The following is a 14,078-nucleotide window of genomic DNA, read 5'->3' as shown; positions in this document are numbered from 1 at the left end:
TATTTATATTCAGGAGAAATACTTGGATTGCTAGGACCAAATGGAGCTGGGAAAAGCACCCTGATTAATATGCTGGTGGGAGACGTAGAACCAACTGCTGGCCAGGTATGTGACTGAAAACTAATAGCCTAATTCATTTTCTATCTATTTTGTTTGTTTGTTTTCTTACCATTTTGGTCACCAGCATCTATAAATAATTTTTTGGTCTTTATAAAGACATGCAAACCCCATAAAAATACTGTTGAGTAAGGACTGTCTTTTCCACAGGTGCTGATAGGAGACTATTCTTTAGGATTGAATAGTGAGGATAATTCTGCTAAATTTGTGGGATATTGTCCTCAGATAAATCCACTATGGCCAGATATTACATTGCAGGAGCATTTTGAAATATATGGATCTATCAAAGGAATGAGTAAAACTGATGTGGAAGAAATCATAAAACGGTAAAAACTAATTGCAGCATTTTTTGCTTGCACTCCTTTTATAGCTGGGTTCTGTTTAATAGTCTAACAATAGATGTCATAGGTTTCTTGTGCTCTGTTTTTATCTGACTATTGTAGGCTGCTTTTAGCAGTTTGAGCAAGATGATCATGTTTTGGAACGGAAAAAAACAACAATATGTATTGCCTTTGATTTTTATATATATTTTATTTCACCTTGAAAACATAGAGCATACTCAGTAATTTCTAAGTGAGAGGCATAAGATCTAGTAAAGTAAAAACTGTTATAAGGATTTTTTTTAAAAACATTATTAGAATAATTTTTGTAATTAGCAGAGTAATCAGTTATTTAACAATTGTACTAAGAGGAATGACACAGCATATTTTGAGGGTTAATAATCTGCTTTCTTAAACAATGTTCTCAGTGATTGATGAGACAGATATTGTGCATTGGGTGTTTTGCAGCATTGCAAGGGCCCTTGAATTGAAAACCCATCTACAGAAAATGACAAAGAAATTAGCAGTCGGAATTAAGCGCAAGGTATGAAGACTTTTTTAAAAAAAAGTTGAATTCAGTATTTTCATAACATGAAGCCTATTGTATAATCATATTTAACCTTCTTTCTTTCATGTCAGTTATGTTTTGCGCTAAGTATGCTGGGTAATCCCCAGATTACATTGCTAGACGAACCATCTACTGGTATGGATCCTAAAGCGAAACAGCACATTTGGTGAGTGTAACATTATGCCACACTTACAAGAGACTTTTTTTTAAAAGAGACTACATTGTAGGATAATATGGTAGTAATACTCTTACTCCAAAGCTCACAGTGGTAATATGTCATAGATTAATATAAGCAAAGTATTTTTTCTTCTTTCCAGTCATGTGCATAACTGTTGTTAGCATTAAGGACGGCTACCTCTGTGCATTGCCGAGAATCTAGCTTTATGCAGGCTGCTTTCATCTGCATGTTGTCTTCACATCATTTGCAGATTAATTGCTTATTTCCCTTTGAAGATAAATCTTTCATTTGATTTATAACAATCAAAAGCATACATTAATAACTGCGTGCTGTCACAGCAACTTAAATTTCATCATAATTAGAATACAATGGACAAAAATAATAGAATCCTTCATAATATCACCCCATTGAGGAATAAGAAACCAAGCTCCTCAAATTCATCCTCTTCCTGCAGCTGTCCCTCCCCAAATGCCTAAGACACTGGGTAGGCTTTGTAATGTGATGGGAAGGAGAGTTCATTTCAGAGTTGTGGGACTCTCTTGGGTAATGCGCAGCTGTGAGGTTAAACCAAAGGAGCTCCAGTTTGAATTCCTCTGCTTGTCACCACTGTGGTAACAAAAGATGGAGAAAGAGGCAGTGCCTCTGGAAGCCAGGTAGCAAACCATTTTGTGTGTTTGGTACACGATATACCATGCTTGTCGTAGTAATATCCATGGGATGAATTCCAGAGCCAGCTGACAAATTGCAGAACTACATGATAAAAGAATTTATCGTGCACATTTGATCATTGCAACCACTCTAACGATCCAAACTTCTGAGCAGTTTCTTTCATCATTTTAAAGAAGAATAACCTACCAAAGAAATGTTTCCTTCTTTTCCCCCGCATTGTGACATTTCCTTCCAGGGCCCAGCATAGGCAAGATCAATACAGGATCAGTAACTGCTTCTTTGTGCCTACACAGTATTCACTTTTCATTTTAAAATTAGCGTTTTCTTTTCATAATAAGGCTGTTGGGATTAAGAAACTAGTGGGCATCCAAATCCCTGCAAAATACTTACATTAATATGTTTGTATTGAGAATAACTGAAAAGAAATAGATACATTTGCTTTTCTTTGCCCTAGAATGAAAAAAGCTGATGATGTGGCTAAGGATTGGTTAATTATAACTAAACTATTTTCCCAACATGGCATGTCATGTTAAAGGTAATTTGTAGCTGTAGTTATTATTTTTCATTAATTTTCAGGATGGCAATTCGAGCAGCATTTAAAAGCAAAGAGAGAGCAGCTATTTTGACCACTCATTATATGGAAGAGGCTGAAGCTGTGTGTGATCGAGTTGCAATCATGGTGTCTGGACAGTTAAGGTATTGTAGACTTTAGTAGTCCATGAATATTTGGAACTTTTGCTTAAAAGAAAACATGGTATGTCTCGGCTTGAACACATTTATAGCATTAAAAAAGTACAGTCACATTTGTTTTCATCTCAAACCTCTCATAAAATAATCTAATTCATAAAAGGAAACTATTGAAAACAGCTCTGCCTTTTTTTTGTTTTTTGTTACATGACAAACGATATTTGTCTCAACAATCTGTAGGTGTATTGGTTCAGTTCAGCATCTAAAAAGTAAATTTGGCAGAGGCTATTTCTTGGAAATGAAATTAAAAGAAACAGCAGACGTACAACAGGTGGAGTTCCTTCGCAGGCAAATTTTGCACATCTTCCCAAATGCATCTCATCAGGAAAGGTAAAAGTTATTAAATAGAAGACCGGTCCTTACAAGGAAAAAATATATTTGCATTAATGCATGCTTCATTTTTGTCAGTGTGTTATGAGTAAGTAATTAGTGATGATATGTTAGCCACATTTTAAATAATATATAAATAAGTCTAAGAAAGAGAACATGTGAAAGCAAGCAAAGAAAAATACCTTTATTGATAGCAAGAACAAAATTATGCTTGTGTAACAGTTGTGACTGGTAATTTCCTTGCTGAGAGTGACCTCTTTCCCACTCCAAGGAATTTGGATAGTCCCCATAGTCCTGCAAATGCTGAAGGTAGTTCAGACTCTTCTAGGAGGCCTCAGCATTTGGCCCACATCCTTTTTGTCCCGTCATCAAGAGTTCTTCCATAAATCTTCTGAAACACTAAATTACTTGAATTTCTGTCAGTGGATAAATGCAAACTCTTAACAATAATATCTTATTCTACTTTGTTTACTGTTCACAAGGACCCAGGAAAAGGCCATCATAGAAATACCCAAAGAATTTTTTCAGGTGGGGCAGTTTTGGTGGAGAGGTCAGTCTCAGAAAGGAGATCATATGGTGACAGATTTTCTATTCTGGATCTTTACCCCTGCCCTGGTCCAAGAAATTTGGGATGTAACAAACCTCGGAGTTTCCCTTTTTAAATGGACTAAACCAGGTAGTTGGGAGATTTTTGAACTGTCCACCAAAGAGAATACCTGATTAGTGAGGACAGTGCAGATGATTCTGTCTCAGGTGCCAAAGACGGGTGACACAGACTTTTGATAGTGTCTTCAAAGGAGTCCTGGCTCGTTCTGGCCTCTGTCAGGTTAGTGGACCAAATAATCTGATCCAAAATGGTAATTCCTATGTCCCTGTGTTACTATATGATTAGCTTGCAGTGCTTTTGCCTACTCTTTTAGAAAATAAATTTATGCTCAGTCATGTGAAACTTTTTTCTTTCCTTTTGTTTTCAGCAATTTTGGCCTGGGAAAATATCACACTGTATTTTGTTTGTTTGTTTTTTCCTCCAGTTTTGCCTCTATTTTGGCATATAAAATTCCTAAGGAAGATGTACAGTCGCTCTCTCAGTCTTTTTTGAAACTGGAAGAAGGTAAGACCAAGTATTTGCCAAGCAAGCAAGGTAAATAGTAATCATTTTGCCTACCATGCCACTGGAAATATTTCCCCTGATCCTGTGTACCATGTAGCGTTACTCTTATTCAAATCTTTCCTCAAAATTCACTTGGTTTGGTTAGTTTTTTAATGCCAACCTCCAGGCCATGACTCGTGCCCTTTTAACTTTCTTTCCTCATAACACGTTAACTTATATAACCCTGCTGTACTCTTAAGCTATGTACACAGTTCAAGGTAAAAAGAACTAAACAGATGTGAATTCAGCAAGGACTGGTTCAGTTCCCATCTCAGTCTATAAATACCTACAGTGGATGAATATATTTAATTCTAGAGAGTTCTTTAATCTAGCAGACAAAGGACACAACAAGCTTCAATGACTGGACATTGACACTAGAAAAAATCAAACTGGATATAAGGTGCAAACGTTGAACCATAAGGGTAATTATCCACTGGAACAGATTGCCAAGAGAGGTGGTAGATTTTTCATTGTTTAATCTTTGAAGTCAAAATTGGATGCATTTCATAAAGAGACGCTGTGGTAAATCAATGGCCAGATGGCGTTTTATAGCCTGTGTTATGCAGTTCAGAATAGATTAACATAATGGTCCCTTCTCGCCTTAACGTCTCTGAATATGTGAAGTCAGTGGTGTTGATCAGACCCCAAAAGCGTGTTTTGTATCACTGTAACCTTGTCTTTCCCATATGCCCACCACCAAATGCACACACTTTTGTGAATCATTGCAATATTGAACTCAGATTGTATATTCCTTTTGAAAGAAGCCTTTTTTGCATTTGTCTGAATAGCCACTTTCACAGCCCTGGCACTGTACAGATAATTTAAACATCATCCCTAGGAATCTGGGAACTACCTTGTATTAGCATATCAGTTCAAAATGCCCGGACCTGAGGGGGTAAACGTATCCCTTTTTTTTTTTCTTTTTCTTATTTTTTTTTTTTTTACAAGGCTATCAGAATATTGCTTGGAGGGGTCACTGGGTTTCACAGTGGAAATGGAGAAAGTTTATGGTGGTTGTAGCCATCACAAAGGTAGGGCTTGGGAGTTTAGGCTAAACCCATAACAGTTTTTACTTGTGGAATAGAACCTTGCTGCACCTCATGCAGCCCCAAGACACCTTCAAAGGGTGAGCCTGACTCTATACAGGAGAGGAAGTTCTTGGGAGAGGATCGTCACTGGGCACGGGGATACCCATATGCCTTTAAGGCTTGCCAAGAAAATAAGCCATAAGGACTGAGGACCATCGAGTTGAGTGTTGATAAATATATTCCAAGGTTTAATGTTAAAACAGTTCCGTAAAGATGCAGCTAGAGGCCTTTACATGAGACATAGTCTTAAGAGGTTGTTTTGGTGCTGCTGGATGGATGGCACTGCCAGTGATTCTTTTGCACCTCTAATTCCTATGACTGTGTGGATGCCACCTTCCAGTCTTTATTCCCATTCCCTGCCACTCTGGAGAGAGGGAGACTGCAACCAAAGACCTGCACTAGTTGCTCTCACGTGGCATTGCATTCAGCTGGGCCATCTAATTGTAAAACTCCTCTGTATTTTTAGTGAATTTAACAGTAGATATTTGAAAATATAGATTTAAATAAAGTCATTTTGAGGCAATTGATGATTAATTGTTTTTAAATGTGAATTCTTTCTAATCCTTTTAACAGCAAAACATGCCTTTAATATCGAAGAGTACAACTTTTCTCAAGCAACCCTGGAACAGGTATAGGAAGCAAATTTTGTTTCATAATTATAAACAAAAAAAAGTCTGTGGATTATAGCTTTATAGGGTAAAATTTTCAAAAGTGCCTAAGTAAGACCTGATGTGCCATTTCCAAAATTGACATAAGCACTTAAGAACTCTTACTTACACTCCTACTTTGAAAGTCAATGGGATTTATGTTCTTAAGTCACCATTCTGAAGGGTCAGTATACCTATTCAGATACTGGTGCAATAGGTACCACTTTTGAGATTCGTTTCTATGAATTTTCTTGAATTGGTAGGCACTCCGATCCTTGCAGTCTGAATACTCTTACACGGAATACACTGTTGATGCCATTTTCATCCGTTTTAGGTTTTTATGGAACTTGCTAAAGAACAAGAAGAGGAAGATAACAGTTTTGGAACCTTAAACAGCACGCTTTGGTGGGAAAGAAGACAGGAAGATAGAGTCATTTTCTGAGCTCTTTAAATACTGTAGGAGTCAATAGATGTACACTGCAGTTCACGTTTGTCTGACTCGTTTGTTTGTTTGTTTCTTGTAATGTGTGCTGAGTACTAAGAAAGCAGTTGAGATTGAGAAAAATATCTGACTTGGAAAAACAAAAATAATATTTCGAAACTTTGAGCATATTTCTCCTTCCTGGCCTTATCCGTCGATATTGTGCAAGTGTGGGAGTGCCTTTATTTGTGAGGACTCTCATTGCTAGCATATAATTTGTCTGTTTTTTAAAATTTCTGATCCACTCGCCTTACTCTGTCCTGTTTGGAAGCGAAATGGTAAATAACAATTTAGTTCTTTATAATTTCCTGTTTGTTTTGGTCAGTCTGTGCTCTGTGCTTCTAGAAATTCCAATCTTGAGCTTGTTCAGCTATTCAGTATGTAATGTCAGTATATAATTGATCAACTCCAGGATCCAACTTCTGCCTTGCTTATCTTTCAAGAGGCAGCTTCCACCAAAGGCAGAGGTCCACAAAACCAGGACAACAGCACTGGAAAAGAGTCACAAAAGCAGAAGTCAGCAATGAGGATATAGCAATGCTAGAAGTCAATGACTTGTCTGAATTGGAGTAAACATGTAGCTATAAGGTAGATGTTCAAAGAAGGTCAATTTTGAGTTTGAACTGTCTGATAGTGTTCTGCTAAGCTTTATTATCACATCCTCTGCATAAAATTCCATGTAGCATACGTTGCTCTACAGACTTAACTGCCTGATTCCAGGATTCATCATGGAATATGATGCTGGTTAGTTGAGCCTAAATTGTTTTTATGATACCAAATACCAATACCTAAAATTCTGTTAACCTGTAGGCTGTCTTTAAATTCCCATTGGATCCTGCTGATCAAAATCCTGATACTCCTGTTTGGTATGTACATTTCAGGTCAACTCTCCTTATCCAAAATAATCAATATATTACAACAGTGCCTCTATTATGGATCCTGCTCCATCACCATTCATCCCTAAATAGGGCCCATCACCATTCATCACTAAATAGGTTCCTAACTTATATAATAAACTTAGCTTGGGATCCACTCAACATAAAAGTATTTACACGTTAGTATAATATGGCACGTGGTTAATCGTTATGTACCTTTTTAGTGTAAATTGGCAGGTGTAACTCTAATCAAGTTTCCTTTGCAGGTTGCATAAAAATGTATCATGCATGCACTTGTACGTTTAAATGTGGTTTGCAAAGATGGATAGGTTCCTTTCAGTCTCTATTTGTAAAAGCATGAACACCAAATGAATATATCTTTATGGAATTTGCTTTAATGTGAGCATTTTTAATTGTATTCTTTGATAAAACAACCTGTTTCATTGATCACATGTTCTAACACATGTATAAAAGGCATTTGTTTAGATGTGTTCATTTTTTGTGACAGCGAATTTACAGGCTTATGCACCAATACTCTCTAATATATCTTTTTTGTGATAGTAATGAGGCAATACAATACATGTCCAGTTCACTGACAGTGCTTTCTTATTTCTATCATGTTCATTTTCTCTCACTATAAATCAAAAAGAGTAAGCTCCAAATGCAGATATTGTCTTGTCTCTAACAATACTTTTGTTTGCTTTCTGGCAAAATTGTTCTTTGAGAAGAAATAATAAGAGAGCCCATGCGTGGTTCTACATCCTCAGATCTGAGAGCAAATATTTATCCTGTTTGTGGTTTCAAAGAAAAATATTTTTGATTTAAAATTGAAAGAATTGATTAATCTAATTGGCTATTTAATCTGAACTTTTTAGAATCAAAATTAAGGTATTTGAACAATTGATTGCATTGTAGAATGTATTAATTGAAATGCATTGTGCAAATACTCTGTATATCTGAAGACACACGACACATAAGACATATCAGTTATATATGTTTACTTTAAGATTAGAAAATTCCTATATCTTCCTTTCTGAAATGTTCAAAACTCGGAAAACTATGCTGTAAATCAAAGTTTTATGCTCCCAAACATTGTGTCCCATTGGGCAATAATTAATATAAAATTGATTGATTGATTAATTCTGTCTGTGTAGGCTCCCATTTATTTCAACGTAAGTCTTATAATTGACAGAGGGGGCAGGAGTGAGCCCAATATGTGTATAGGTTTTGCTTCTTTCTCTGTCCATCTAGGATTGCATGGAATTATGTGGATCTTGTTTTCTTACATATTGCACGTGAGCCTGTGAATCCCACTTAGACCTTGATACCCTGCATGGTGCCGCTATGCTGAGTGGGAAGGGAGAGGGTGCATTGCCTTTCAGGAGCTGGTATACAGTCAGTCTGTCCACTTTAATAAGCCACATATAGTGGAACCATCTTGCACTGAAATGTGGCGTAATGTATATTGAAATAGAATGATTATCTGCTGAATTGTTTTAAGGCACTAACTGGGCCAAATTCTGTTACACTGATGGAATCCTATTGCTATTGTTGTAATGTATTTATTTAACATTTATATTGCAGTAGCATCTAGAGCAGGGGTCGGCAACCTTTCAGAAGTGGTGTGCCGAGTCTTCATTTATTCACTCTAATTTAAGGTTTCGTGTGTCAGTAATACATTTTAATGTTTTTAGAAAGTCTCTCTCTATAAGTTTATAATATATAACCAAACTATTGTTGTATGTAAAGTAAATAACGGTTTTTTAAAATGTTTAAGAAGCTTCATTTAAAAATAAATTAAAATGCAGAGCCACTCCAGACTGGTGGCCAGGACCCAGGCAGTGTGAGTGCCACTAAAAATCAGCTCACGTGCCGCCTTCAGCACCCGTGCCGTAGGTTGCCTACCCCTGATCTAGAGACTGATGCCCAATTATGCTGGGTGCTGTACAACTGTATAGTAAATGAGCTTACTGCTGACTTAAATCAGTCGATTAAATTGCAGTGACAGAGCAGACATTTGTTCAATTTAGTAAGAAAGTTTCTCTGTATCTATAACAAAGATGAGGCTGAGAATAATCATTACCGAGAGCTTGTGTTGATGCGCTGTCTTTGTCCCATTTGTTCTACATATCTGTTTTACTCTGGTACTTTCTTTATCACTACATGATACCGCATTACCTCTGACTTCATATCTACTGATATCATATCCCATTCTTAAACTCTTAGGGTCTGATCCCAAACCCATTGAATCAATGTACATAGTAGGAGCCTTTCCATTGACTTCAGTTTGCTTTAGATCCTCAGTAAATGAGTAATAATCTGCACTACACATTCATTATGTGAATAAAATGTAATGCTTATGCCTTATATCTTGCCAACATAGTATTATTTTGTTGCTTTTTATCATCTTAAAGTAAACCTATTATATAGACTAACTTTACTTATGTATAAGCATTGGGTAGTGTTTGCAGTCTTATTTGGTTAATATGAGAAATCTGATGTAGCGTTTCACTTTTTTCACATTCAAATACATTTTGAAATAATAAATCTAGTTAACTCTCACACACCGGCAAATTCAATACATATCCACTGCCAGGAGCAGATATAATAGCTTCAGAAAAACACAATTGGCCAAAAGGATTGAAAAACTTAAAAATAATAATGAATCTTTTCTTTCTCCAAAAGATCATAGATAATAGGCTTCAGGAGATCCTCCATCCTCCTGCCTTTTGGGCAAGTAATACGTTTGTCTTATTCCCAGAACCAAATTTTCTCCAGACGGTACAGGTTAAATTCCCTTATCCTTATCTACAAACTTATACATGCTAATCGTGACTTTCATGCTCCCTAGAGTTTAACAATATTATTCTTCGGGACGAAGTGCCCCAAATTGTAGAGTACTCCATCTGGTCTCATTTTGCCTAGTCTCTAAACTCGTGTCATTTAGGTCACTTCTGCCTTTCACTGTGTTCACAATTACTCCCACATGGTGTCATCTATATTGTTAATGTACAGTTTGCTCTTTCTTCTGATGTATGAAAATACTGTTTGTGCCAGGTTAGGGCTCTTTATTAGACTTGATGTCTCTTTCCAGTTTGATTCTCTTTCATGAATAATTCCTCTGTTGAGCTATAACCGTTCAAACAGTTTTGTATTCTATCAGAATAGCCAAGTAACATTGTTCTGACTTTTCTAATAGGGTTTGATTTTCTGATAGGTTTGTCACTGACTTTTCTATCAAAGGCTTTATTAAAATCTAGGAGAAATGTGCCCAGAATTGTTCTCATCTACACTGCAGTAACCCCATTGATGATTACTCTGAATTTACACAGATATAAGTGAGAGCAGAATTTGCCCAATTAAATCCACAACATATCTGGTGCCTAATAAAGTTCAAAAACAGAGAAAATTCTATGGAAGATCAAATATATTGAAATACAAGGAAAGACAATTGATATCAGCTTAAAACTTTAGGACTAAAATGTTACATTTGCGCTCTGTGGGTTATGTTGGTACTTTACTATAAATAATAAACTCAACCCAAACTGTACATAATAGAGAAATAATACACAACCTCAGATGACAGTATAACAGGAAGCCAGGTAGTTGTGGATTCTTGTTCCAGGACTGACCTTGATAATGCTGGGTGACCTTGGGCAATTAACTTAGTTCCCCGTCTGTAAAATGAGTATAATACTTACCTATCTCACAGGGATGTTGTGAGGATCAGTTAGTAAAAGTGAATACAAAACTTTGAAGATAAAATTGCTTTAGTAGTATTAAAAGGATGTATTTTTGTACTGGAGTTCTAATAACTCAGATTTTGCTCACATCATGAGAAATCCTTATTTAAAACATATTGTCGAGTTGCATATAGTTTATCTAGATGATATGTGCTATATTTTATAGTAGGAATAATTTTTATTTAAACATTGTTAGCATTCTTTTAATGCACATCCTGATATTAATCATATGCTTTCTTGGGCTTTTATGTTTAATTTTGTACATATGTTTATTTTTCTTTTATCATTTTGCTGTATTTGTAAAACAATTACCAATTCTTTTTGTTTTTCCCAATAGAAAGTGCTGTTGAAATAAAGATGGATTGGATTGCTAATGCTCACATCTTTACAACGTATCTGTTTTTCTGCTGTGCTAAATGTAAGGAATAATGGGTAGAATATTCAAAAGCGCCAAAATGACTTAGGAGCATCAATCTTGTTCATCTTCAATTGAACTTAGTCTCCTAAGTCACTTAGGGCCATGGCAATGAGGTTGTATAGATGACAGGTGTCTGCCTGTGGTGCAGTCAGCCATTATTTCTAGTAGCTGGAAAATTCATGCCTTCATGTCCTAAAGTGAATTTTCAACTTTTACTTACTTTTCATTTTTTGCTGTTTATTTAGTAACTATGAAAAGTGCTGGACAGCCACGCCTAAAGGCTGAGGTCCTCAAGCCACAGAACATGTACAACAAAGGCAGAAGCATTTCAAGTTTCTCCATATTTCCTGGCCAGTGTCCCTACATTTTATTCTAGAAGGATCACCAGCTATAGAGGAGGGAATGCACTGCTTGTAGAGCAGCTATAGGGTACATACCCACAGGGTTCGAATGTGTTTTGACTTGCCTAAGCAGCACCTTTCTGTCTACACTACTATTACATGTGTGCTAGGGGGCATGCAGTGTATGTACCCTACATGCCACCGTAAGGGGTGTGCTGTGTAGACATCCCTTGAGAGAAGGGAGATAATTTGCCCTGGTCCATTTAATCCTTGTTCAGTTTATTGAGACTTGCAAAAAGCTTTCCAATCATGGTGATGTGATTTGTGATGTGGACCTCTAGGAACTGGACTATGACCAGCACGTAGTTCATTAAACAGCCTTTGTATGATAACCTTCTGTCAGTGCCAACTTGGGCTTTATTTGAATGGATCTGTACCATTAGGGAAACAAGTTGTTACTAAATAACTATGATAGGTTGTTGCCCAAAGGTGTGTGGTGATATAAGGCCTGAATCTCCACTGCCTTGCACTTTTTGTAGTTATTGCACCTTTTCAGGTGGATGTTTCATACTGCCTGTAAATCAGTGGAGTTATATCAGTGTAAAACTGGCTGAAAAGATGAAAGAATTGGGCCTTTGTCCTGTCATGTTTTTTCACATAAGAAGGGGATGAGTTGAGGGTTCTGTAGGGGGCTTAAAAACACAAAGCTAAATAAATTCAACTAAAATTATTAGTAACCTGTTCATTAATATGTAACTATAAATGGTATATGTCCTGAGCTTTACTTCAGACTTAAGGAAAACAAAGCCAACCATTAGAGAGCTTTTTTCTCCCCTGAATGTGAGAAGGAAAACTAAACGTCGTAAATAATCCACTTATCAAACTACATTTAACTGCAAAGGGGGAAATGGTGAATTTTAAAAAGGTGTTATTTTAAACAAATGAAATGTAAATGGCCACAGGATGGCAGTACCCTTCAAGAAATGAGAAATGCTTGTAGTGTGTTTTAAAGAGACCTTTATTTGCAAAAGCAACAGTGAAATGATAATGATAGGAGTGAAGTATCAGAGGGGTAGCCATGTTAGTCTGGATCTGTAAAAAGCAACAAAGAGCCCTGTTGCACCTTATAGACCTAGAAGATGTTTTGGAGCATAAGCTTTCGTGGACAGGAGTGAGGGATCGTGGACTAGTTTATTTTAAAATCAGATTAGAAAGGATACAAATCCATTCTCAAAAAAAATGCAAAAGTTTATATTTCATTCAGTGTTTTTCTTCAAAGTCTGAATGATTTAGTCCGTTAGTATCAGAGGGGTAGCCGTGTTAGTCTGGATCTGTAAAAGCAGCAAAGAGTCCTGTGGCACCTTATAGACTTAGTCCTTTAGGTTTTAGTATAAAAAGTCTCCATTACTCCAAAACTGGCTTTCTGCTCTGGTAGGTAGTCTTTTTCTGTCCTTCTGCATGACTCTCCAGCCTCTCCCAGTTCCTACCCTACTCACCCTCCAATAGTCATCAGGCTCTTCTGCCTTTGAAAATCCTGTTGGGCTCCACATTTAATTTTAGAACATCCAAACTTTTAAATGACGTGGCCCTTACCGCGCCAGCAGGGAGATTACAGGGTGAGGCTGGTCAGTGGAGAATCAAGGTGGTATTGAAAGGTTTAGGCAAGGGGGACAGCAGGATCAGGAGAGAAAAAAGTAGTTGTTTCTGGGATTGACTTTTCAAAGGGAAATAGGAGAGTCAGGAGACTACTGGAGGCTCATGGAGTCAGCCATACGGGGCTCCCCACTGACAATCCTAGGTATTCCAGATGGAAAACATGTATTGGGCCTGCCAGTCCCATGGATCTTAAATATTTTCTTCCCGTAACCTACCAGTCGGATACATTTTACCCATGATTCCCATGTTGTATCTAGTACCTTCTCATTCCAGTTTTTTTGTCAACTTCCAGAAATAAGAAACCAGCACCCAAGTATTTCAGGCACCGCTGAGTGCTTTACTTCTGACCTGGATTGGAAAGAGAGCTTCCCTTTATCTCACTGCTATGCATGGAGGGAGCAGGGGGATCCACTGGCTGGTTTTAGTTTTTTCCCATCATTTAAGGTCCTACAAGTAGGGAAAGGCTCCATTCTTTCTCCCTGGTGGATAATGGCAGTTCCAAACTGTCTCCCATTCTGGCTGCTCCCCACTCTCCCAGTCTCCTCCTGGCTGTTTCAAACAGAGAAGTTGCATTTGCAGGGAAGGCTGTGAAGAGGCAACAGCAATTCTTTCTCAGTGCCTCTCGAGCGTGATAGCCTTACTTGCTCTCATGGTGTATTGCACTCACGTCTGCCTGGTACATGTGTATGCCTACTGATTAGAGTTGACAATTTACCACACACATGGTCCCAGATGATGAAAGAATTATGC

At 37.2% G+C, this 14,078-nt stretch overlaps 1 protein-coding gene across 2 annotated transcripts in view; it reads left to right on the top strand.

Annotated features, from left to right (window-relative positions):
* The window catches only part of LOC115635535 (ATP-binding cassette sub-family A member 5-like), a 59,261-nt gene extending 50,465 nt beyond the window's left edge, over positions 1 to 8,796 (top strand). For both annotated transcript variants that reach the window (XM_030534442.1, XM_030534441.1), the window contains exons 32-40: positions 14 to 105; positions 268 to 443; positions 906 to 981; positions 1,077 to 1,171; positions 2,429 to 2,548; positions 2,780 to 2,929; positions 3,961 to 4,040; positions 5,741 to 5,796; positions 6,149 to 8,796. In XM_030534442.1, coding sequence (XP_030390302.1) covers positions 14 to 105; positions 268 to 443; positions 906 to 981; positions 1,077 to 1,171; positions 2,429 to 2,548; positions 2,780 to 2,929; positions 3,961 to 4,040; positions 5,741 to 5,796; positions 6,149 to 6,256 — 953 coding nt within the window. In that variant the 3' untranslated portion in view covers positions 6,257 to 8,796. The remainder of the gene's footprint in view (positions 1 to 13; positions 106 to 267; positions 444 to 905; positions 982 to 1,076; positions 1,172 to 2,428; positions 2,549 to 2,779; positions 2,930 to 3,960; positions 4,041 to 5,740; positions 5,797 to 6,148) is intronic.
* Positions 8,797 to 14,078: the final 5,282 nt, after the last annotated feature.

This window comes from Gopherus evgoodei, chromosome 15 (assembly GCF_007399415.2).
Source record: "Gopherus evgoodei ecotype Sinaloan lineage chromosome 15, rGopEvg1_v1.p, whole genome shotgun sequence".
Lineage (NCBI taxonomy): Eukaryota > Metazoa > Chordata > Testudines > Testudinidae > Gopherus > Gopherus evgoodei.
The sequence above is the reverse complement of the archived record's forward strand: the minus strand, read 5'-3'. Positions and strand labels throughout refer to the sequence as shown.